The sequence below is a fragment of the Bufo bufo genome, chromosome 4, assembly GCF_905171765.1.
Source record: "Bufo bufo chromosome 4, aBufBuf1.1, whole genome shotgun sequence".
Lineage (NCBI taxonomy): Eukaryota > Metazoa > Chordata > Amphibia > Anura > Bufonidae > Bufo > Bufo bufo.
This window is the reverse complement of record NC_053392.1, coordinates 372,207,071-372,229,809: the sequence shown is the minus strand read 5'-3', so window position 1 is coordinate 372,229,809 and position 22,739 is coordinate 372,207,071. Positions and strand designations below refer to the sequence as shown.

Below are 22,739 nucleotides of genomic sequence, written 5' to 3'. Positions count from 1 at the left end.
TACAACTTTTACTGAAGTGGGTTCCAATTGCGGCATATACATCCAGACAGAATACAGTCTTTTGTTCTTTAGAGGAATTCTGTTGATCCACTGTTAATAGGTTTGGCTGGGTTTTAACTTCGCTTCAAGGTCCCTTTTAAACCAGTGTAATTTGGTGAGGTTGCCTGTAATAGTGGCTGGTATGCTTAGTCCTATTGTTTCTGTATCTTCCAAGCCCTTGAACAGGTAGCTAATCTGTATTCTTTTAATGTATGGTGAGACTGCCTGTAGCTAGATTGTCCTCCACCATTTGCAAAGGTGCCCATTAAGCCTTAGGTCAGGGGTGGGGAACCTCCGGCCCGAGGGCCGTATGCGGCCCACGGTATCATTTCATGTGGCCCCCGGCCCCCTGCCAGAACATAATGTGAAAATGCTTATGACCCCTTCCATTATGGAAGCGGTCATTAGCATACGGGAGGCACAGGAAGGTGAGAACAGCACTGCACTGGCTGTCCTCACCTTCCCTGGTCTTCTTTCAGCCCCACACTGTGTCCTGACACATCCAGCGTTAGGACGCAGTGCACGTAGACATGCACTATGACCTGACGCTGTGCGGTGTGAGGTGACAATATAGTGCGGCAGGAAGAAGAACAGGGAGGGTAAGTGAATCTGCCAAGAGGCAGCGCCGTACGGAGCTGGAGAGGTAAGTTTATTTGTTTATCTTAAATACAGTATCTGATCTGATGTCTGATTGGGGCTGATCTGAGGCTAAAGGAGGGTGGGGAGGGTCTGATGGGGGTCTGATCTGAGGCTTGGGAGGGTCTGATCTGAGGCTGGGGGTGTCTGATCTGAGGCTGGGGTTTGATAGGGGTCTGATCTGAGACTAGGGGGGCTGATGGGGGCTGATCTGAGGCTGGGGAGGGTCTGATGGGGGCTGATCTGAGGCTAGGGAGGGTATTATGAAGGTCTGATCTGAGGCTGGGGGGTCTTATAGGGGCTGATATGACCCTGGGGGGTCTGATGGGGGCTGATCTGAGGCTGGGCGTCTGATCCGGGTCTGGTCTGAGGCTGGGGGTCTGATGGGAGTCTGATCTGAAGCTAGGAAGGGTCTGATTGGGGTCTAATCTGAGGCTTAGAGGTCTGATGGGAGTCTGATCTGAGGCTGATGTAGGCCTGGGGCGTCTGATAGGAGGCTGATTTCAGGCTGATGGAGGTGGGGGCAGATATTTTGCTGAGAAAGGGACAAAGGCAGGGACAGTTGCGAAGAAAGAGGCAGGGAGAGTGAAAGCTGGGTGAACCCCTCTCTGGACCCCCTGGGTTTAGCTTCCTGCCATTAATGTCAAATAAGTAACATTCTGAACTTAAAAATTAGACTGCTATGTGTGGTCAATATGGCGCCTGTATTGTATGTAATATACTGTATATATATAGTGCAGGCGCTATTTTGTGCTGCAAAAATACAGCCCTCTAGATTATTTTAATTGAAGTGCAATTTCTGTAACTTATCCCTAAGTCAATTATATGTTTGACCAAATACAGCAGTAAAAATTTTTTATTGAGAATTTTGTATGGCCCCCGAATGATGTTACAAATATCCAAATGGCCCTTGGCAGCAAAATGGTTCCCCACCGCTGCCTTAGGTAGTGGCTGTTATCACGATGTCTCTCTTTAGCTTGGTTTTCTTCCAGGGACGCAACACTATCCTCTGGTTGTAGGATGTATGAACTAAGAGGATCACAGGAGGAAAACGCTCTCCTGCCCCTCATACCTTGGCTCTACCTCATTGCTGCATAGGACTTCACCCACTACTCTGTGGTGTGTAGTCTCAGCTTAACAACTCTCTACTCCTTCATCTCTCTCTTTCTTTCTTCACTAGGCCTGACCTAAGTATTTATATGGACTAAGTGCTATTCCCATCTAGTGGTGGGATGTATAAATTGCACCTAGTCAGCCTATGAACAGGGATACAACAGATGATGTCATGCAGATAACATGCAAAGCAATAATGCAGTTTTACAATGATTTTGAAGTTCCCACGTGTCCTGAGTGGGACGCTGCACTTATACAATGTGATTAGGCCATATTGGTGTAAACCTTGTATACCCAGTGATTCCAGCAAACCTTCTAGCTTTCCACCACACTTCATGTTCTAAATGTAGTATCTGGTATTGATCCCCTTTTTTATAGAAGGCTCCATCTTCTAGGGCTGCCACCAGGCATCTTCCATTAAGGAGATGCCGTACAATACGCCCAGCTGTGTTAATCTTATCCTCATCTCCCCAACCCCTGATGTGCTGTAAATGGGCTGTCAAATAATATATCTATGGGTCCGGGACATTAAGTCCTCCTTGGGTTTTTGGCCTGCATAGTGTAATGAGCTTTATACGTGGGACTCCCCTCTTCCAGATGAGATCTCTAAAGATCACATTAGCAGCATAGAAAAACTGGAGTGGTATCCAAATTGGGGCATTATGTAATACATATAAGAGCTGGGGCATGAGAATCATTTTCAGTAAGGGGCAGACGGGTCCAGGCCTGGACCTTCCGTCGGAATTTGTCTAGCATCGATACCAAATTCAATTCTCCAAAATATTGGTTCCTGGCAGACACCTGAATGCCTAAGTATTTAAATGATGTGACTACTTGTAATCCTCCCGTAAGATTAGCATCGTTCCTTATGTTTTTAGACAGTGGCATCAACACAGACTTAGTCCAATTAATGACCAAGCCGGACAGCTTACCAAAGCCATTTATGATTGACATGGCCTCTGGAAGAGAGGAATCCCATTCGTCAAGAAACAGTTGTAGATCATCTGCATTAAAAGCTACCTTTTCAGATAAGGACCCATATTGAAAGACTTGCACCGTACCTGCCTTTCTAAGTGCCTCCGCCAGGGGCTCCACCGCCACAGCAAACAATAGAGGCGATAAGGGGCACCCCTGTCTAGTCCCTCTGTGTAACATAAAGGAGTCTGTGAGTCTCCCATTCACCCTTACTTTGGCTGTGGGACAAGCATATAATAGTTGAATCCATTTAATTAACTCAGGCCCAAACCCATCTTCTTGAGCACTACCCACAGGTATCGCCATTCCATTCCACTCTGTCAAATGCTTTGGCCGCATCAAGAGATGCGACTGCTGCATTCAAGGCGTGGACCTGGCTAGCCTGAATATTCAAATATAATTTCCTGATATTCACCGCTGTTGACATTTTGGGCATAAAACCAGCTTGGTCAGTATGGATAAGTGATGTGATCACTAAATTCAACCAGTTTGCCATTACTTTTGCTAATATTTTAACATCCACCTGCAACAGGGAGATAGGTCTATAGGACTCCGCAGCAAGGACATCCTTACCCGGTTTTGGAATTACCACCACTATCGCTTCATTCATAGAAGTGGGCAATTTACTCTGTGTTTGAGCTTCATTATAGACGTCTTAAAGGTGAAGTATTGAGGCATAGGTTTTAAAAATTTCCACTGGCAATCCATCTTCCCCCGGAGCCTTATTATTGGACATATCTCCCAGCGCTTCTTCCATTTCTTTTACAGTGATAGGGGCATCTAATATATTTCTCTCTTCCATAGTCAAAGTAGGAAGTCCTAGGGGGTCAAGAAACTCCTTAATCTCTGCCTCAGATGCACAAGTTTTAGATTCATACAAAGATGAATAAAACAAGTGCATGATCTCTAATATCTGTTCCGGTGCTGTGCAGAGTTCCCCAGCATTACATTATATTTAGTTTAAGCTAGGTTCACATCTGTAGTACCGCATTCCGGAAGTCGGTCCTAGCAGAGAAGGAGACCACCAGAATTACCATATCCGGCATAGGCGGACATCGTCATCCCTAATCAATATAGTGGGATCTGTTGGGGTTTTCAGCAAGAATTCCGGCCTTCTGTGTGAGAGACAAGATTTGATTTCTCCATGTAGTACACATTTGTCTCCACTAGATGGCCGCAAACCATATGTATGAGAAGGTCAATAATGGAGGGGGAAGAGGGGATTACATTACAGTCTTCAAATACACCTATAGACTCAGTGAAACCACTCCTATCAGGTTAAGGAGCCAATAGTCTCTTCTTAAGGAACACCCCTTTTGTGATGTCATGTCTGCTATTTAAGTGAATGTACTGTGAATAAAGGGCGCTCGCCTGCTCTTCTATGAGGGCTCAAGGAAGATGAGAAGATGCTTTCATGAAACCACCTAGTTTGTCTGGTCTCATTATAAAGCTGTATGGCATGCACATACTTATTCTTCTAATTGATTTGGCACCACACAAAGAAGAAGGAGAAGCGCATGAATTGCGCTAACAAAATGGCGCAGAGCGTGGGGCAGATAGCTTGCGTAACTTCCGATTCAAACGCCACGAGAGCGACTTAAACGGAACCATCAGACAAGATCACATGCCGGCAAGGTAAGAAAGCTTTATTTCTTACAAATCTCCTCTGTAACTTCCGCTTTTGTGGGTTCTCAAGAGTTGAATTGGTGTTATCGCGATAGAAGGGTTCAAGTTATAGCTGATCTGTCCGTTAGAAAGAACCTGTTGAAATATTCCTTCTTTGTGTGGTAGAACATGCTGGAAACTAAACGGAAGTTGTTAGACAGCTGAGCCGGATATCCTGTGACGTAGAATTGGTTCCCAGCCCAATATTCTGATGAGAATTTGAGGAAAGGGTTAATACCAATTGCCATAGGCAATTGGAAGTTATTAAGATTTTGTATCCCGGTGAATTGACTAGGGGTCTTCACTTTGAGAGATTGTGGGTTCAATACTATTATTTCATTTGAGCTTTGTGCAACTGCGCTTAAGTTTGTGGGTTCGGTGGCGATTACTTATAGTAATCGGATTCCGTTTGATCTTTGTGCAACTACGCTTAAGTTTGCGGGTTTGATAAGTAGCAATTGTTTGATCTTCGTGCAACTACAATAATGGGAAATTCTAATGTTGCAGGACAGAGTGAAAAGAGATATTAACGGCGGCTCAGTTGATGAGAGAAAAAGAAAGGAAAAGTTTCAGTTAGAAATAAAAGTTGAAAGCATTCTGTCATACTAAGTAGCAGCGATTTCCGGTATTATCCGTAAATATGCAGTTTTGTGTAAAAATTCCCCCTAGAGATTGCAAATGCAGTAGGAGATAGATTAAATTAAAGTTGTGGAAAACTGTAGATAGAAAGTTGAAAGTAATTGCTATAGTAAAATGGAGGATTTGGGTGTGGTAAGGGAACAAAGAGAGTTGGCCATGCGGCATTCCCTTCCCCCACCACATGTGTTGTAACTAAGTAATCCTGGGTCTTGTGGTCCATCAAAGACTACCTATTGCTTTTTCTGTCAGCCCCTCCTCTACACCAGGTGCTGGAATGTGCTAATCAGCACCACCCACTGTGCCTTCTGCTCCCTCTAGCCCTTCCCCACCCTCCAAAAACTCTTTCCTTAGGCCTTATGGGGGATGGGAGTGTGTGTGCGAGTAACATGTTGTGTGTTTGTGGATCTTAGAGACAGGACACAATTTCTATCATAGTTTCCAACACTGGATTATATCCAGTGATGTCTGAAAATAACCCTTCCCAATTGTATGTCCCATCAGTTAAAAATGTACCTGCAGTAATTGCCCCTATGATGCCTACTAGAAATATTCCAGACCAGTCTACTCAATCTAGATTGCACCCATTCTAAGTCCTTATTCAGGTATGAGTGAAAGTGTAGGGATATCTGCATCATTATATGATGTATGACATCTTCCACACCCAGTAGTAACATCAAGTTTGCCATGATGAATAGAATTCCCAATTCAGAGGACTTACTTATGCTGCTTTATAGAAAATTAGTTAAAATATGGAGAGTTTTCTCATATTATTTATGAGATTTGGAAAATTGAGTCCAATGTAGAGCTGGGGATTTAATGCATAGTGAAGATCAGTGAGTCTGGGAGGAACTGTTTAGGTCATCAGTCAGTCACATTGTCCTCAGGACAGAGTGTGTGGAGAAAGTTTTCACTAGACTCCAGGAAAGTTGGGTGGATTTGGATTTTTGAGATTACCTTAGCTATGCATGAGAAAATCCTAAGTACTGCCTTTGTGTATGGTCTTGAGAATCATCTAGAAAGGTCTAGTGTTGGCTAGGCTTGAGAGAAGTTAATTTTGTCCCTATTTTGTCATATTGTTAAAGGTAAATCAAACAAAGACCTAAGGCGGGGGTGGCTGCATATCAGTCCTCCCCACAAGGGGGGGAGGAAGACTTTGTATGTGCTTGCCCACTTCCTCTCCTGTGGGAGGAAGACAAATGTTCAGCCTTTTCAAATGAAACACCCATAGGAAATTAACAACCCAGAATCAAATACTGGATCCCTATTATTTATATAATCCTTGGGATCTAATTACATTGCCTCATAGCAAACATGTTCCATGATCTCTCATGACTGAAGGTAGTATCACATGTGTAGGAGCATCTAGTAATGCAATTCCTACTCCTCTCACCAATTAATCACTGTCTTAAGGGTGTGCAAAATTAGATCCGATCACTCTGCTGCATCTGGAAGGGGGGAGGCTGGGAGTAGTAAATACAAATACTTTTTCCCACCTCTGTAAATAAAAATAAAAAGTGCTTTCTGGGAGTAGAAAATAAAAAAAATATAAAAATTCAAATTTAATATCTCCAATTAATAACCACATTTTTGAGTTTCTGGTAGATCATTTCAGGTTCCTGGAAGATGGATCATCTCGGACAGGATATGCTGTTCCTACTTAATCTGATGTTGTCAAGAAAGAACCACTCCGTCCAGCAATGGTAGTGCAGGAGACAGAGCTGAAGACACTCGCTGAGGTTGGTAAGATGGCTGAGGGTAAGACTTCTAACATCCAGTTATGCCTTCGGTATCACTCATTATTATGGTCTAATCTGGTGAAGCAGAGATTTTGTTGGATCCATGGCTAAGCCCATCAATAATGAATGCTGAGTGTTTGAAAGATGTTTGATGCCCTGATACTGCCTGAGAAGGTAGAGGTTACATTATTACCTGAAGTCTACCCTAAGTGGAAATCTGTGCGATATAGGTTGGCTTAAGGCCAGTGGACTTCCAAAAAGTTTGCCTTTTTCAGATAAAGGCTACAGAGGCTGAAAGGAAACATCAAAGGATAAAGGTAGAAGTGATAATAGGACTCTGGAGAGTTGGTAATAAACTCTTCCTTCAGAGGGCACTCTACCTAAAGAGGATGGATTTAGAACATGGGCAAATCGAGAGAGAGAGAAGGTGTGATTGGGTTCTGTGGTGGACGGCTCCTGGGTTCAACAATGCTGCCACTAGGTTAGTTGCTGTAATAATGATGGGAGAACTATGGGAGTTCCAGGAAGGCATATGCCAAGGTCATCTTACCCATTTCGGAGACTGCGGATTGACTACATTCAGAACAAAGGTGGAACAGTGTGAATATGTCTGTGTCTATATTGATCTCTTTCCAGGATATTCGGAGATTTGGCCTGTAGCAAAGGCTACAGCTAAAAGATACTGACTGAGGTGAGAGTACCTATCCCTGGGGTTTTTTCTTCATCCGATATACATCTAACCGGAAGATAGGCCTAAGGCCTCATGAAGTACTCTTTGGGAATGCTCCTGGATTAGGTGTCTATTTCCCCAATAGTTCCAGATGCAGCATAGTAGTTTTCCAAAATTATGTTGTCTGTTGCACAAAATTATTGTCTAATGTGTATTTCCAAGTTTTAGTTGTTTCCTAGAATCCAGACTGTATAGAAGCGATTCATTCTTCACAATCAGGAGATTGGATAGTGATGAAACAAGAGACGGGTGGAAAGTCCTAGAGCTACGGTTTGAAGACCTACATCAAGTCCTGATAACCGCCGCCACTGCTGTCGAATTGCAAGGAGAAACTGATCGTATTGCAATCAAGTGTCAGGACTATAAGAGCCATAATGTTGTTTCATGCCTTATTGTTTGTTCCATATTGTACAAAGGGGAAATCACAGTCAAATCAAATTCCAACGGTTTTATATTATCAAGATGAGTCAGGAACAACTAAGTTGACTTTTTCAGTATAGTGGACTGTAAGACAGATGACAGATAGGACACTTGGTTTTGGTCTGATAAGTACATCTGTGTGACGGGGACTGACCCAGTCTATGGTAATTGTGTTTAGATATGACCATACCAACTGTGGATATTGGAAATTAACAGAATGGAGTACTAATCTGAAGTGTTGTGAATACAAACTAATGGAAACTACCTCTAGAGTCAGTAAAGGTGAAGGTTTGTCGCAAAGGATGACTATCCTGAAGGGAACCCCACCAAACAGTTGTAAACATGATGAATGTAATCCTCTGTTCCTGTCCATTAGAAATCCTATACAACAGGATTCGGGGATATATGTGTTAGGAGCGTGTGTAAGTGACAAAGATCCCCTAGGCAAATCTAGAATGTTGGTAAGAGAGAAACCTCAAAGTTCAGTAGCATCTGTGGCTCCTACATCCTTACCTATAATTGACATTAAATATTTGGCCAAATTTAAAATATAATGACAAACTGACCTTAGAGACAGGATTTATACAGGAAAGCCCTTTGGTGTTTTCCCTCCAGGATATTGTTCTTACATAATGCAGCTGAAGAAGACAAGTAGTGACTCTAACGTTTACTCTGACAGTTGGTTTATCAACCAAAATGATCAAAACGCAGATATCTGGTGATTGTGTGGAGATTTGAAACTCCGACCCAGGATGCAGGTGGAATGAAGTGGTCAATGTACCCTGATCAAGTCCTGATCGGGTACTGATGCCATTTGTTCTATTCTCACCTCCTGAGTGGGATCAAATCAGAAAACAATGTCCGGTCACGACTAAGGAGGTCACTGCCTACATCCTATGACTCACGTTTATACATGGATGCCATAGGAATCTGTAGAAGAGTTTCTGATTAATTTAAAGCTAAAAGTCAGATAGTTGCAGGATTTGAGTCATTAACTCCCATGATTAGTAAAAATAAAAAATATATATATATTTATTTTTATTGGATTAACATATCTATTGTCATCAACAGAGATTTGTGAATTATATCTGTGATGCTGTGCAAGGAATGGTGGAACAACTGAGCTCTTTTCCAGTGATGACTCTACAGAACCGACTGGTCCTTGACAGCAGAAAAAGGAGGGGCCTACAGGAACTGCTGCATCTACATCCCGGACAACACTGCCCCTGATGGAAGGATCACCAAGGATCTGAAGAAACTGATGGAAGGATCACCAAGGATCTGAAGAAACTGATGAACTTTATCAAATGAACTGATGGGAAAAATTCTGAAATTAATATCATGGCCAGAATAATGTTTTGGGAACTGGTTCAGCGACTACAATGTTATTAGAATTTGGTTTTAACAGACTGTCATATAGTTCTACATTTTAGGAAAATTGTTTTTGAAAAATGTATAATACATCCATGCCCACACTATGTATATGTGCTGTGCCCCTGTCAAAGACAAAGATTATTCCATCCTTAAGTAAATAAAACCTTGTTGATGGTTGCGGGGTAAATAGGACAAGGTGAAGGCAAACCTGAAATGGAGTTGAGGGGACCTGGTGAAGCAATAAGGAAAGTCCAGCTCTTCGCTGTTTAGGGCGTTGGGAGAGTACCTCACTTTGCCTGTTCACCTCTGGTCTATTGCCCGCAAAAGGAGGGATTTGTGAGAGACAAGATTTGATTTCTCCATGTAGTACACATTTGTCTCCACTAGATGGCCGCAAACCATATGTATGAGAAGGTCAATAATGGAGGGGGAAGAGGGGATTACATTACAGTCTTCAAATACACCTATAGACTCAGTGAAACCACTCCTATCAGGTTAAGGAGCCAATAGTCTCTTCTTAAGGAACACCCCTTTTGTGATGTCATGTCTGCTATTTAAGTGAATGTACTGTGAATAAAAGGAGCTCGCCTGCTCTTCTATGAGGGCTCAAGGAAGATGAGAAGATGCTTTCATGAAACCACCTAGTTTGTCTGGTCTCATTATAAAGCTGTATGGCATGCACATACTTATTCTTCTAATTGATTTGGCACCACACAAAGAAGAAGGAGAAGCGCATGAATTGCGCTAACATCTGTCTGGGGAAAAACTGCTGTGTGCAGTGGCTTTTTTCTGGTAGAAAGGTGGCATTCTTGCCGAAAACCCAACCGATCCCATTATAGTGAATAGGGATCCAATGAGCCCCAGTGGTGTCTAGCTATGCCAGATACCGCAATTTCGGTACCCTGCTCCTCTGTCAGAACAGAGAACCGGAATGCTAAAACGCAGATGATGCCGTAGCCTAAATAAAAATAAAAATAAAAAGGTACAAGTTTTATTTAAAGATTTTAATGACCCCATAGCATAGATAATACTGTATAGTACATAAAGTTGGTGTGAAGTACCGTACAAATAGCAATCATGAAAGAGTAAAACAGTATGATGTTGTTGAGTAAGACTTAAAGCAGATGTGTCACCTAAATATTCAGCCCTATATAAGTACAAAATATTACAGGGACAGATCTGTTCTCCCTATAGGCCAAACGACACAAAAAGCATTGTTCTGTTTAGGCAATTGAAGAATACAGAGGGCTCATTATTACAAGTAGATTTAAGTGAATCAAAGTATTCGAAATAGACTTTGATCCAAATTTCAGGAAAAATTTGATTCGTCATGAAGCCGAATTTCCTTGCGCTTCGTGGTAACGAATCAATTTTCCTAAAATGGTGGCTAAAATTAAAAAAAATTACACTCACCTCATCCACTTGCTCACGGAGAAGCGGTACACTCCAATCTTGATTAAAGAAAATCCGCCAAAAGCCCTGCAGCAAGTGTGATGACCTCACCACGTGATTACGCTGAAAGCAGTTGTAAGCCGTGTACCGGGGTGGGCTCCCCAGGATACAGCGAAGTCACGAACAAGGAAAACGACTCTGACACCAGTTCTTGTAGAACAGACTTTGCTTTACTGTTACGGGATATCAAACACACTCCTAAATGCAGTGAACATAAAATCAGATTACATACACTCAGCCCGGAGGCTGAGAACCCTGTGTCGCACAGCACAGCACCCTACGATGGTAGCCGGAACACACTTGCGCAATTTACCTACTGCGAGCAAAGCTAACTCTGCCTCACATACCTGTTATTACCCTGAAGAACAGGAACAATCGTGTGTGTGAGATACAGGCTAGCCCGCGGTGCGACACAGAAGCTTACAATCTTTCCAGACTATACAGTACTATCCCCCTCCCTTTTCCCAAACTGTAATGTGGCACGTGCCTAATATATATCGCTCCTGATAAACACGCTGGGCTAACTGGAGCTTATGGTGAAGTGCTCTCTGTTCTCCGGAGCAAACCAGAACTTTAACTGATAAGTAGGGATGAGCGAACCCGAACTGTATAGTTCGGGTTCGTACCGAATTTTGGGGTGTCCGTGACACGGACCCGAACCCGAACATTTTCGTAAAAGTCCGGGTTCGGGTTCGGTGTTTGGCGCTTTCTTGGCGCTTTTTGAAAGGCTGCAAAGCAGCCAATCAACAAGCGTCATACTACTTGCCCCAAGAGGCCATCACACCCATGCCTACTATTGGCATGGCTGTGATTGGCCAGTGCAGCATGTGACCCAGCCTCTATTTAAGCTGGAGTCACGTAGCGCCGCACGTCACTCTGCTCTGATCAGTGTAGGGATAGGATGCAGCTGCTGCTGTTAGGGCGAGATTAGGCAGGGATTTATTTACTGAAGTGATCGATATACAGCTGTGTATCATACAACCTCTGCTATTCAATTGCTCACTGTTTTAAGGCTGCCCAGAGCGTTTTTCAGTCACTTTTTTCTGGGGTGATCGGCGGCCATTTCGTGTCTTGTGGTGCGCCAGCACAAGCTGCCACCAAGTCCATTTTTATCCATCAATAGTGTGTTTTTTTTTTTTTTTTTGCTATATCCTACATCAGGGGCTTGGCTGTGCTTGCTATTTTATTGAGGGGTAAAAATACAATTGCCAAAATAGCAGTACCCTAAATCTGTTGTTTCAGCTGTGGCTAGCCAATTGTAATACTGTCTGCTGTCTGCCGAAGCACAGTTTTTGTTCTGGGTTGAATACAATTCCCAACTTAGCAATTCCCTAAATCAGTGGTTTCTGCTCTATCAGGCCAAGGTTAAATCTATCCATAAAAGGGTATATTAGATTGAAGGTGCGGATAGGGTCATCCTCAATAACTTCACACGCTACCGTGCATTTCCAAGTCTAATTCTGTCCGTAAAAGGGATACCTGTCATCCAGCGCCTAAATACTAGGCCTACAATTTATATTCAGCTAAATCTGTCGTTACTGCTGTGCCTGTATTAGTGTAATACGGTACCTAAATAGATAGCCAGATAGTGTTAGGTGCCTGTAAAAAAAGGCCTGAATTTAAATTCAATACATTGGGCCAAATTATTTTTTTCTTATTGTGGTGAACGGTAACAATGAGGAAAACATCTAGTAAGGGACGCGGACGCGGGCATGGTCGTGGTGGTGTTAGTGGACCCTCTGGTGCTGGGAGAGGACGTGGCCATTCTGCCACAGCCACACGTCCTAGTGAACCAACTACCTCAGGTCCCAGTAGTCGCCAGAATTTACTGCGATATTTGGTGGGGCCCAATGCCGTTCTAAGGATGGTAAGGCCTGAGCAGGTACAGGCATTAGTCAATTGGGTGGCCGACAGTGGATCCAGCACGTTCACATTATCTCCCACTCAGTCTTCTGCAGAAAGCGCACAGATGGTGCATGAAAACCAAGCCCATCAGTCTGTCACATCACCCACATGCATATCAGGGAAACTGTCTGAGCCTCAAGTTATGCAGAAGTCTCTTATGCTGTTTGAAGACTCTGCTGGCAGGGTTTCCCAAGGGCATCCACCTAGCCCTTCCCCAGGGGTGGAAGAGATAGAATGCACTAACGCACAACCACTTATGTTTCCTAATGATGAGGACATGGGAATACCACCTCAGCACGTCTCTGATGATGACGAAACACAGGTGCCAACTGCTGTGTCTTTCTGCAGTGTGCAGACTGAACAGAAGGTCAGGGAGGAAGACTGGGTGGAAGACGATGCAGGGGGCGATGAGGTCCTAGACACCACATGGAATGAAGGTCGTGCCACTGACTTTCAGAATTCGGAGGAAGAGGCAGTGGTGAGACCGAGCCAACAGCGTAGCAAAAGAGGGAGCAGTGGGCAAAAGCAGAACACCCGCCGCCAAGAGAGTCCGTCTGCTATTGGCCACCGCCATCTGGGACCGAGCACCCCAAAGGCAGCTTCAAGGAGTTCCCTGGCGTGGCAGTTCTTCAAACAATGTGCTGACGACAAGACCCGAGTGGTTTGCACGCTGTGCCATCAGAGCCTGAAGCGAGGCATTAACGTTCTGAACCTTAGCACAACCTGCATGACCAGGCACCTGCAGTGGAGTAAACACCTTAAAAACAAGGAACTCACTCAGGCTCCCCCTGCTACCTCTTCTGCTGCTGCCGCCTCGGCCTCTTCCTCCGCCTCTGGAGGAACGTTGGCACCTGCCGCCCAGCAAACAGAGGATGTACCACCACCAACACCACCACCTCCGTCACCAAGCATCTCAACCATGTCACACGGCAGCGTTCAGCTCTCCATCTCACAAACATTTGAGAGAAAGCGTAAATTCCCACCTAGCCACCCTCGATCCCTGGCCCTGAATGCCAGCATTTCTAAACTACTGGCCTATGAAATGCTGTCATTCAGGCTGGTGGACACACGCAGCTTCAAACAGCTCATGTCGCTTGCTGTCCCACAGTATGTTGTTCCCAGCCGCCACTACTTCTCCAAGAGAGCCGTGCCTTCCCTGCACAACCAAGTATCCAATAAAATCAAGTGTGCACTGCGCAACGCCATCTGTGGCAAGGTCCACCTAACCACAGATACGTGGACCAGTAAGCACGGCCAGGGACGCTATATCTCCCTAACTGCACACTGGGTAAATGTAGTGGCAGCTGGGCCCCAGGCGAAGAGCTGTTTGGCGCACGTCCTTCCGCCGCCAAGGATCGCAGGGCAACATTCTTTGCCTCCTGTTGCCTCCTCCTCCTACTCGGCTTCCTCCTGCTCTTCTTCCACCTGCTCATCCAGTCAGCCACACACCTTCACCACCAACTTCAGCACAGCACGGGGTAAACGTCAGCAGGCCATTCTGAAACTCATATGTTTGGGGGACAGGCCCCACACCGCACAGGAGTTGTGGCGGGGTATAGAACAACCGCCCCGACGAGTGGTTGCTGCCGGTGAGCCTCAAGCCTGGCCTGGTGGTGTGCGATAATGGGCGAAATCTCGTTGCAGCTCTGGGACTAGCCGGTTTGACGCACATCCCTTGCCTGGCGCATGTGCTGAATTTGGTAGTGCAGAAGTTCATTCACAACTACCCCGACATGTCAGAGCTGCTGCATAAAGTGCGGGTCGTCTGTTCGCGCTTCCGGCGTTCACATCCTGCCGCTGCTCGCCTGTCTGCGCTACAGCGTAACTTCGGCCTTCCCGCTCACCGCCTCATATGCGACGTGCCCACCAGGTGGAACTCCACCTTGCACATGCTGGACAGACTGTGCGAGCAGCAGCAGGCCATAGTGGAGTTTCGAAGTGACTCGAGGTTTTTTGCAACAGCAGAGGCCAGGTACAAATGTGGCCAGCCAGGTCCCACTACTGGAGGACGAGGATGAGGAGGAGATGGAGGAGGATGAGGATGAAGTATGTTCACAGCGGGGTGGCACCCAACGCAGCTCGGGCCCATCACTGGTGCGTGGCTGGAGGGAAATGCAGGACGATACGCCTCCCACAGAGGACAGCTTGTCCTTACCTCTGGGAAGCCTGGCACACATGAGCGACTAAATGCTGCAGTGCCTGCGCAACGACAGCAGAGTTGCCCACATTTTAACGTGTGCGGACTACTGGGTTGCCACCCTGCTGGATCCCCGGTACAAAGACAATGTGCCCACCTTACTTCCTGCACTGGGGCGTGATAGGAAGATGCGCGAGTACAAGCGCACATTGGTAGACGCGCTACTGAGAGCATTCCCAAATGTCACAGGGGAACAAGTGGAAGCCCAAGGCGAAGGCAGAGGAGGAGCAAGAGGTCGCCAACGCAGCTGTGTCACGGCCAGCTCCTCTGAGGGCAGGGTTAGCATGGCAGAGATGTGGAAAAATTTTGTCAACACGCCACAGCTAACTGCACCACCACCTGATACGGAAGGTGTTAGCAGGAGGCAACATTTCACTAACATGGTGGAACAGTACGTGTGCACACCCCTCCACGTACTGACTGATGGTTCGGCCCCATTCAACTTCTGGGTCTCCAAATTGTCCAGGTGGCCAGAGCTAGCCTTTTATGCCTTGGAGGTGCTGGCCTGCCCGGCGGCCAGCGTTTTGTCTGAACGTGTATTCAGCACGGCAGGGGACGTCATTACAGACAAACGCAGCGGCCTGTCTACAGCCAATGTGGACAAGCTGACGTTCATAAGAATGAACCAGGCATGGATCCCACAGGACCTGTCCATCCCTTGTGCAGATTAGAAATTTATAACTACCTCCCCTTAACCATATATTATTGCACTCCAGCGCACTTCCTCATTCAATCCTATTTTTATTTTCATTTTACCATTATATTGCGGAGCAACCCAAAGTTGAATGAACCTCTCCTCTGTCTGGGTGCCGGGGCCTAAAAATATCTGACAGTGGCCTGTTCCAGTGTTGGGTGACATGAAGCCTGATTCTCTGCTATGACATGAAGCCTGAATCTCTGCTATGGGACCTCTCTCCTCTGTCTGGGTGCCGAGGCCTAAAAATATCTGACAGTGGCCTGTTCCAGTGTTGGGTGACATGAAGCCTGATTCTCTGCTATGACATGAAGCCTGATTCTCTGCTATGGGACCTTTCTCCTCTGTCTGGGTGCTGGGGCCTAAAAATATCTGACAGTGGCCTGTTCCAGTGTTAGGTGACATGAAGCATGATTCTCTGCTATGACATGAAGCCTGATTCTCTGCTATGGGACCTCTCTCCTCTGTCTGGGTGCCGGGGCCTAAATATCTGACAATGGACTGTTCCAGTTTTGCCTGACGTGAAGCCTGATTCTCTGCTATGACATGAAGCCTGATTCTCTGCTAACATGAAGCCTGAATCTCTGCTATGGGACCTCTCTCCTCTGTCTGGGTGCCGGGGCCTAAATATCTGACAATGGACTGTTCCAGTTTTGGCTGACGTGAAGCCTGATTCTCTGCTATGACATGAAGCCTGATTCTCTGCTGACATGAAGCCTGAATCTCTGCTATGGGACCTCTCTCCTCTGTCTGGGTGCCGGGGCCTAAATATCTGACAATGGACTGTTCCAGTTTTGGCTGACGTGAAGCCTGATTCTCTGCTATGACATGAAGCCTGATTCTCTGCTATGGGACCTCTCTCCTCTGTCTGGGTGCCGGGGCCTAAAAATATCTGACAGTGGCCTGTTCCAGTGTTGGGTGACATGAAGCCTGATTCTCTGCTATGACATGAAGCCTGATTCTCTGCTATGACATGAAGCCTGATTTTCTGCTATGACATGAAGCCTGATTCTCTGCAATGGGACCTCTCTCCTCTGTCTGGGTGCCGGGGTCTAAATATCTGACAGTGGCCTGTTCCAGTGGTGGGTGACATGAAGCCTGATTCTCTGCTATGGGACCTCTCTCCAATTGATATTGGTTAATTTTTATTTATTTTATTTTTATTTTTATTCATTTCCCTATCCACATTTGTTTGCAGGGGATTTAACTACATTTTGCTGCCTTTTGCAGCCCTCTAGCCCTTTCCTGGGCTGTTTTACAGCCTTTTTAGTGCCGAAAAGTTCGGGTCCCCATTGACTTCAATGGGGTTCGGGACGAAGTTAAGGTCGGGTTCGGATCCCGAACCTGAACATTTCCGGGAAGTTCGGCCGAACTTCTCGAACCCGAACATCCAGGTGTTCGCTCAACTCTACTGATAAGTCCTTGTAATAAACAAGCAGCAATTCTTGATAGCCTGCCAATCAGCAACACTAACTAACTACCGGCAGGTTTGATCTCAGTCTCTAGTATTTAGGTGCCAATCTTATATTGAGGTGCGACCCGGGTCTGCTCTGTCTCCCCTGATGACTGCGAACTGAACAAAGGCTTATCCAACACACGTGCGGTTCCGCAGGGTACGTTGCTTTGCTCTTCAGCTCTCATCAGCGATACTGGCGGCTGTACTCCTTCTCCTGGATGGGATCCAGGTACTTGATACAATCAGCTTCACTTGGCTGCAGTCCTGGTCGCAAAAGGGTGACGCTTGGATGTTAATGGATTTCTTCTCTCACACACTTTTCCAGTCTGCCACATAAAATGGATGCCAGCTTCGTTCCTCTAGACACACAGCTCAACCCCCTATGAATATTTAAATCTGGGCAGTCTGTTTAGCTGTGTGGGGAAACAGCGGCCTCTTGTGGCCAAACAGCAAAATAACAGTCTTCATGCAATAAGAGCTGTTTCACAATCTCACACAGTGATGTCACCACGTACGCCCAGCGTTATTACGTGGTGACATCACACTCACCGCAGGCCCTTTGGTGGGTTTTCTTCAATCAAGATGAGAGTGCACAGCCTCTCCGCCAGCAAGTGAATGAGGTCAGTATTATTTTTTTACCCCCTGATTAACCCCTGAAAGGCTTATGGGGGGTTGAACACGGCATCTGGGGGGTTAAATGATGGGGGAAGGGGGCGTGCGAATGCCGTTCACCGTCATTGCACCCGCTTCATACAATGGAAAGTGATTTGTGAGAAGTAATTCATAACAAATTGAGTTTCTTGTCAAAGTTCGGTGAAGCAACTGAATCGAATTTTTGAAAACTTCGCTCAACTCTAATTATAAGTCTGCTGGATTCATGAAGGGATTACTTTCCTCACCCCTCTAAACAGAGGTCAGTCACTATGAAGAGAGTGGAGAGGGGCCAGGGCTGAGGTGATGGAGCAATGTCCCCAAGAATAGAACAGATCCAAACCTTTAAGTCCAATGAAGTTTTTGATTGCTTCCATTAGCCAAATGGCACAATGCTGAAGAGATTTTAAAAGTTTAGGTACAGTTTAAACATAGGAAATATGTTTCCATGTGACTGCATTTTGAAATATCATAAAGACCTGTTATGATGTTTCCAAACATCTTAGGAGAGCAAGAATTTACAGTAACATAGATCTGGGACTTGATCTTTTAGAAGAGAAAGAGAACCTAACATTTCTTTGGATTTTCGGCAGTCTGGGTGTTTCCTTGCAATGACTTTTTTCATGTCAGTCAAATTATTTACAGAGAAAGGAGCTCATTACGTTTACCGTGTTGCAACTAATTGGCATACAGGTATTTCTTGTTTTAACATTTGGCAGAAAGCTTATTTTCCCAGGATGGTCTGGGAGTTTGCAAAACATTTGTGTCATTGGGATGATAATTTGCATCATAGCCCAATACAGTACATACCCAATAACCACAGGCTTACATTTTAACTGTAATTGTATACAGTGGGTGTAACGAGACATATTAAAGACGTATATTCACACCCGTATTTAGGGCAGAACAATAATCCATGTCTAATAGACTTGATGAATTTTAAGACTTGATTAGTCACATCCATTTTTCTATATTCAAAACTTCCAAAATAAGTATAAAATGTGGCTAAAACACATAATACATTTCACAAAGCATTGCCCCCATTCTGTTTGGGTGTCAACATGTATCAACTAATTAACCCCATTACGACAAGGCGGCATACATGTTTTATTTATTTTACTCACTTAGGGCTCATGCACAAGACCGTATGTATTTTGGGGATCCGCAAAAAATACGGATGAAGTTTGTGTGCATTCTGTATTTTGCTAAACGGAACAGCTGGCCACTAATAGAACAGTACTATTCTTGTCCATAATGCAGACAATAATAGGACAAGTTCTATTTTTTTGCGGAAAGGACACACAGAAATACTGAAACGGAAAGCACACGGAGTATCTTCAGTTATTTTTGCTGACCCATTGAAATGAATGTTTCCGCATACGGTCCACAAAAAAAAAAACGGACACGGAAAGAAAATACGTTCGTGTGCAAGAGCCCTTATAGCGCTGATTTAGTGCACTTGGTCCTGGGCTTCAATCTGCAGTGCCATCTAGCGCACAATGAGTACTATGCAGTGAATAGAAGAGTCAGCTAAGCCAGGTGTCTCGCATGGTATCTCGGTGGCATAGGAGAGCTGCAGGCTCTTAGCAGACCCTGATCAGCTCTGCCTGTGTATAATATTCATTTGGATGCCCCAGTTATAGTTGAAAAGTGCAAAACACAAATTATACCACATTAATTGTAAAGCTGTGGCAAATACATATTTTTACTCTTGGTTTTGCAGAGGTTCAGCTACATGGTACGGAAATGTGTTAAAGAGGACCTTTCATGGGTCCGGACTTTGTTAACTAAGTATCAGGACATGTAGAGTGGCGCCCAGGGATCTCCCTGCACTTACTATTATATCTGGGTGCTGTTCCGTTCGCCCGCTGTGGCCCCCGTTACCGTCTACCGCGCTGTATGCTAATTATTACTATCGGAACACCAGGGAGGAGACATCAGCTTTTCTCCCTGGGCGTTCCTTCTCCCTGGCTGTAGCGCTGTCCAATCGCAGCAGAGAGCGTCACAGCCAGGGAGAAAAAAAAAAACTCACCTTCTCTCTGACTGTGATGCTCTGCGCTGCGATTGGACAGCGCTACAGCCAGGGAGAAGGAGACGCCCCGGGGAGAAAATCTAATGTTTCCTCCCTGGTGTTCTGATAGTAATTAGCATACAGCATGGGAGACAGTAACGGGGGCCACAGCGGGCGAACGGAGCGGCACCCAGATATAATAGTAAGTGCAGGGAGATCCCTGGGCGCCGCTCTACATGTCTTGCTGCTTAGTTAACAAAGTCTGGACCCATGAAAGGTCCTCTCCACACACAGAAGCTGTTTACGTCATTGTAAACTGCAGTTGCCCTTTCCCTGTGCTTCACCTGCCAGGCCTTGCAACTTACTAATGTATGACTATGATTCTACGGGTCAGTATGAGTACAGAGATACCAAATGTATATAGTACTTATTTATGTTTTTGCGTCCCATTTTGGGGACATATTAATTTTGTAATCACTTTCTATTCAATTTTATTTGGTCAAAGTGACCACAAATGGTGAATTGCACTTTTTTATTTTTGTCACTGCTTTCACCACACAGACTAAATGTGCTTATATTTTCATAGTTTGGACATTTTCAGATGCAGCAATAAAAATAATATTAATTTTTGTATTTTTTTTTTTACTGTTATTTTTAGTCACCTTAGGGGACTTGAACATGCGATCCTCCGATCACTTATAGATAATAGGTGCAAAGGGGTTTGAGAATCAAGTTTATTTTGTTTGCCCACCCTGAACAGGGCTAACATGCATATTAGAGTCTGTAGTAAGCAAGTGGTGCACAGAGTGCAGGGAGTACATGGGAACTGCAGTGTTTCATGTGAAAATGGGAGTCACATGAGAAAAGCTGAAGGGAGTCAAAAAGCCTTGAACCAGTATGCACTGCAAACAAAGAACCACACAGAAGACATGCTTTTAAATGGCTCTCATGGTTGTGGGTGTTAAAAAAAAATGGATGATGAGAAAACCACTTTAACTATCTTAAATATTCTACGAACTAGTAATACCTAATTGCTTAATAGGTTGTTTCTCTTCTTTTTTCAGTCCTAGGCCCAGGCCTAATCCAAGTGACATCACAACCAATGCAACAAGAAGCACCTGTAAGAGAAAACAATGCAGAAATGAATGAGTTCATATGATCACAGCATACATTATCACAAAAATGTAATACAATAGGCTCACCGTAGCTTCAGATTTGGAAAATTATGCCAACTGCACTGGCTATCCTCCTCAGGAGCAAGACAAAAAAGAGACTAATTGTGCATAAAAATTTAGCCGGCTCTCAAGGCATAAAATGTGAAAAGGAACAAAAAAAATGAAATGCATGTAATAAGGTTTACTAGATAATTACAATAATACAGGAACATATACAAAAATAAAATAGAAAAAATACTGGAACCTGTTGTATTAGCAAAAAAACATGAGCTACTGGGTCCTAGCAGCAAAAGATGGATTCCACATATCTTTAGGCAACATGTGGTGATTGATGTTGAGTGCTACAAAGATAAATATCTTGTGATGAAAAAAACAATATGGTTCCAAATATTGGCTATTGGCTACTTTCACACAGTAAGTGCTCATGCGCACGAACGTGTGCGGCCCGTGCCCGTGATGCGGACTGGTCGTAATCATGTAGGGGCAACTATATAAGTGAGCAAGTTTCTGCTGACTAGTGTGGTGCATTAGCCCCTGCAAACCATACAGTGACCAATGTTAATGGTAAGAAATCGCATAGGAAAGGTCACAACAGCACTAGGGACCACTTAGCAAAAATCTGGACTATTACAGCATAGTTTGTGAGAAAAATGTGACCGTCACAAATGTTGATCAAAGCCTCTTAGTGCATACATTCACCACATCAAAGCATACTTCACCACATGTAAAGCTCATAAAAAAGAGCATAACATAAATGAAGCATGAGGGTAATATACCAAGAATCTATAGATAATGTTTATTGCGGATAGACCAGCTATCTATCCATCATTGCCTGTTTGTCGCCTGCCTCTGACCTCGGACTTTGTTTATGGACCTTGCTTGTTTGCCGCCTGTCTCAGACCTCTGACTTCGCTTGCGGACCTTGCTTGATCGCTGCCTGCCCTTACCTTGGACTTCCTGACCACATACTTCCCCCTCGGTGCTTGCACCGGTATCTCTGACCCCCTGGTCAACTGCCTCAGGGACTGCTCTGGAGTGGCACCTGGTAACTACCCTAACGGCCCAAGCCTATGCTCACCATCTGAGGCTCTAGTGAAGACCAGGTAGTTGCTTAGTCACGCCCCTCCAGGGAATAGCCAGTCAGTGGCACAGTGGGTCCACACCCTCTTACATAACAGCTGCTCTGTGTTGGAGCCAGATCCACAAACCGAGATGTGAATAAGGACCTAAGTCAACTTTCTTGAACAGGTCCAGCCAAGTGGGAAGGGGGGTTCTGCACATCCCTTTTCAAGACCAATATCAAATCGGTTGGTTGGCAGAGTGCTTTCAAATCCACTGTCAACTTGTAATTTATACATTTAAACCTCAGTTTTTTTCTGACTTCAGATGTACACAGGGACGTCTTTACCAGCAATTGATATCATTCACTGCGTAAGTGTGTATACAGAAATAGCTGTCAGTCATTGATAGTTGTACACAGGGGAGGTGTTATCAGTGATTGATAGCATTCTCTGTGCAAGGAACCATTCATTTCGCCATCCGTGTTTTGCCACTGATAGTTGTACATGGGGAGGTGTTATCAGTGATTGATAGCATTCTCTGTGTAAGGGTACTTTCACACTTGCTGCAGAGGAATCCGGCAGGCAGTTCCGTCGCTGGACCTGCTGCTGGATCCGTCAAAACGTATGCCAACTGATGGTATTTGTAAGACTGATCGGTGTCACCCGGAAAAACGGATCCGGCATTTATTTTTTTCACATTTTTTTCCGTCTGCGCATCGGATCCGGCATTGTGGAAGTTTGAATGCCGACATTCAGGCAAGTGTTCTGGATTTTTGGCCGGTGACGTCATCGGCGCAAGCGCACTGAGGG

At 44.9% G+C, this 22,739-nt stretch overlaps 1 protein-coding gene across 1 annotated transcript in view; it reads right to left on the bottom strand.

The window, feature by feature from the left end:
* ENPP3 (ectonucleotide pyrophosphatase/phosphodiesterase 3) overlaps positions 1–22,739 on the bottom strand; it is a 140,642-nt gene that overhangs the window by 101,432 nt on the left and 16,471 nt on the right. The window contains 1 exon segment of the mRNA XM_040430090.1: positions 20,721–20,811. Coding sequence (XP_040286024.1) covers positions 20,721–20,811 — 91 coding nt within the window.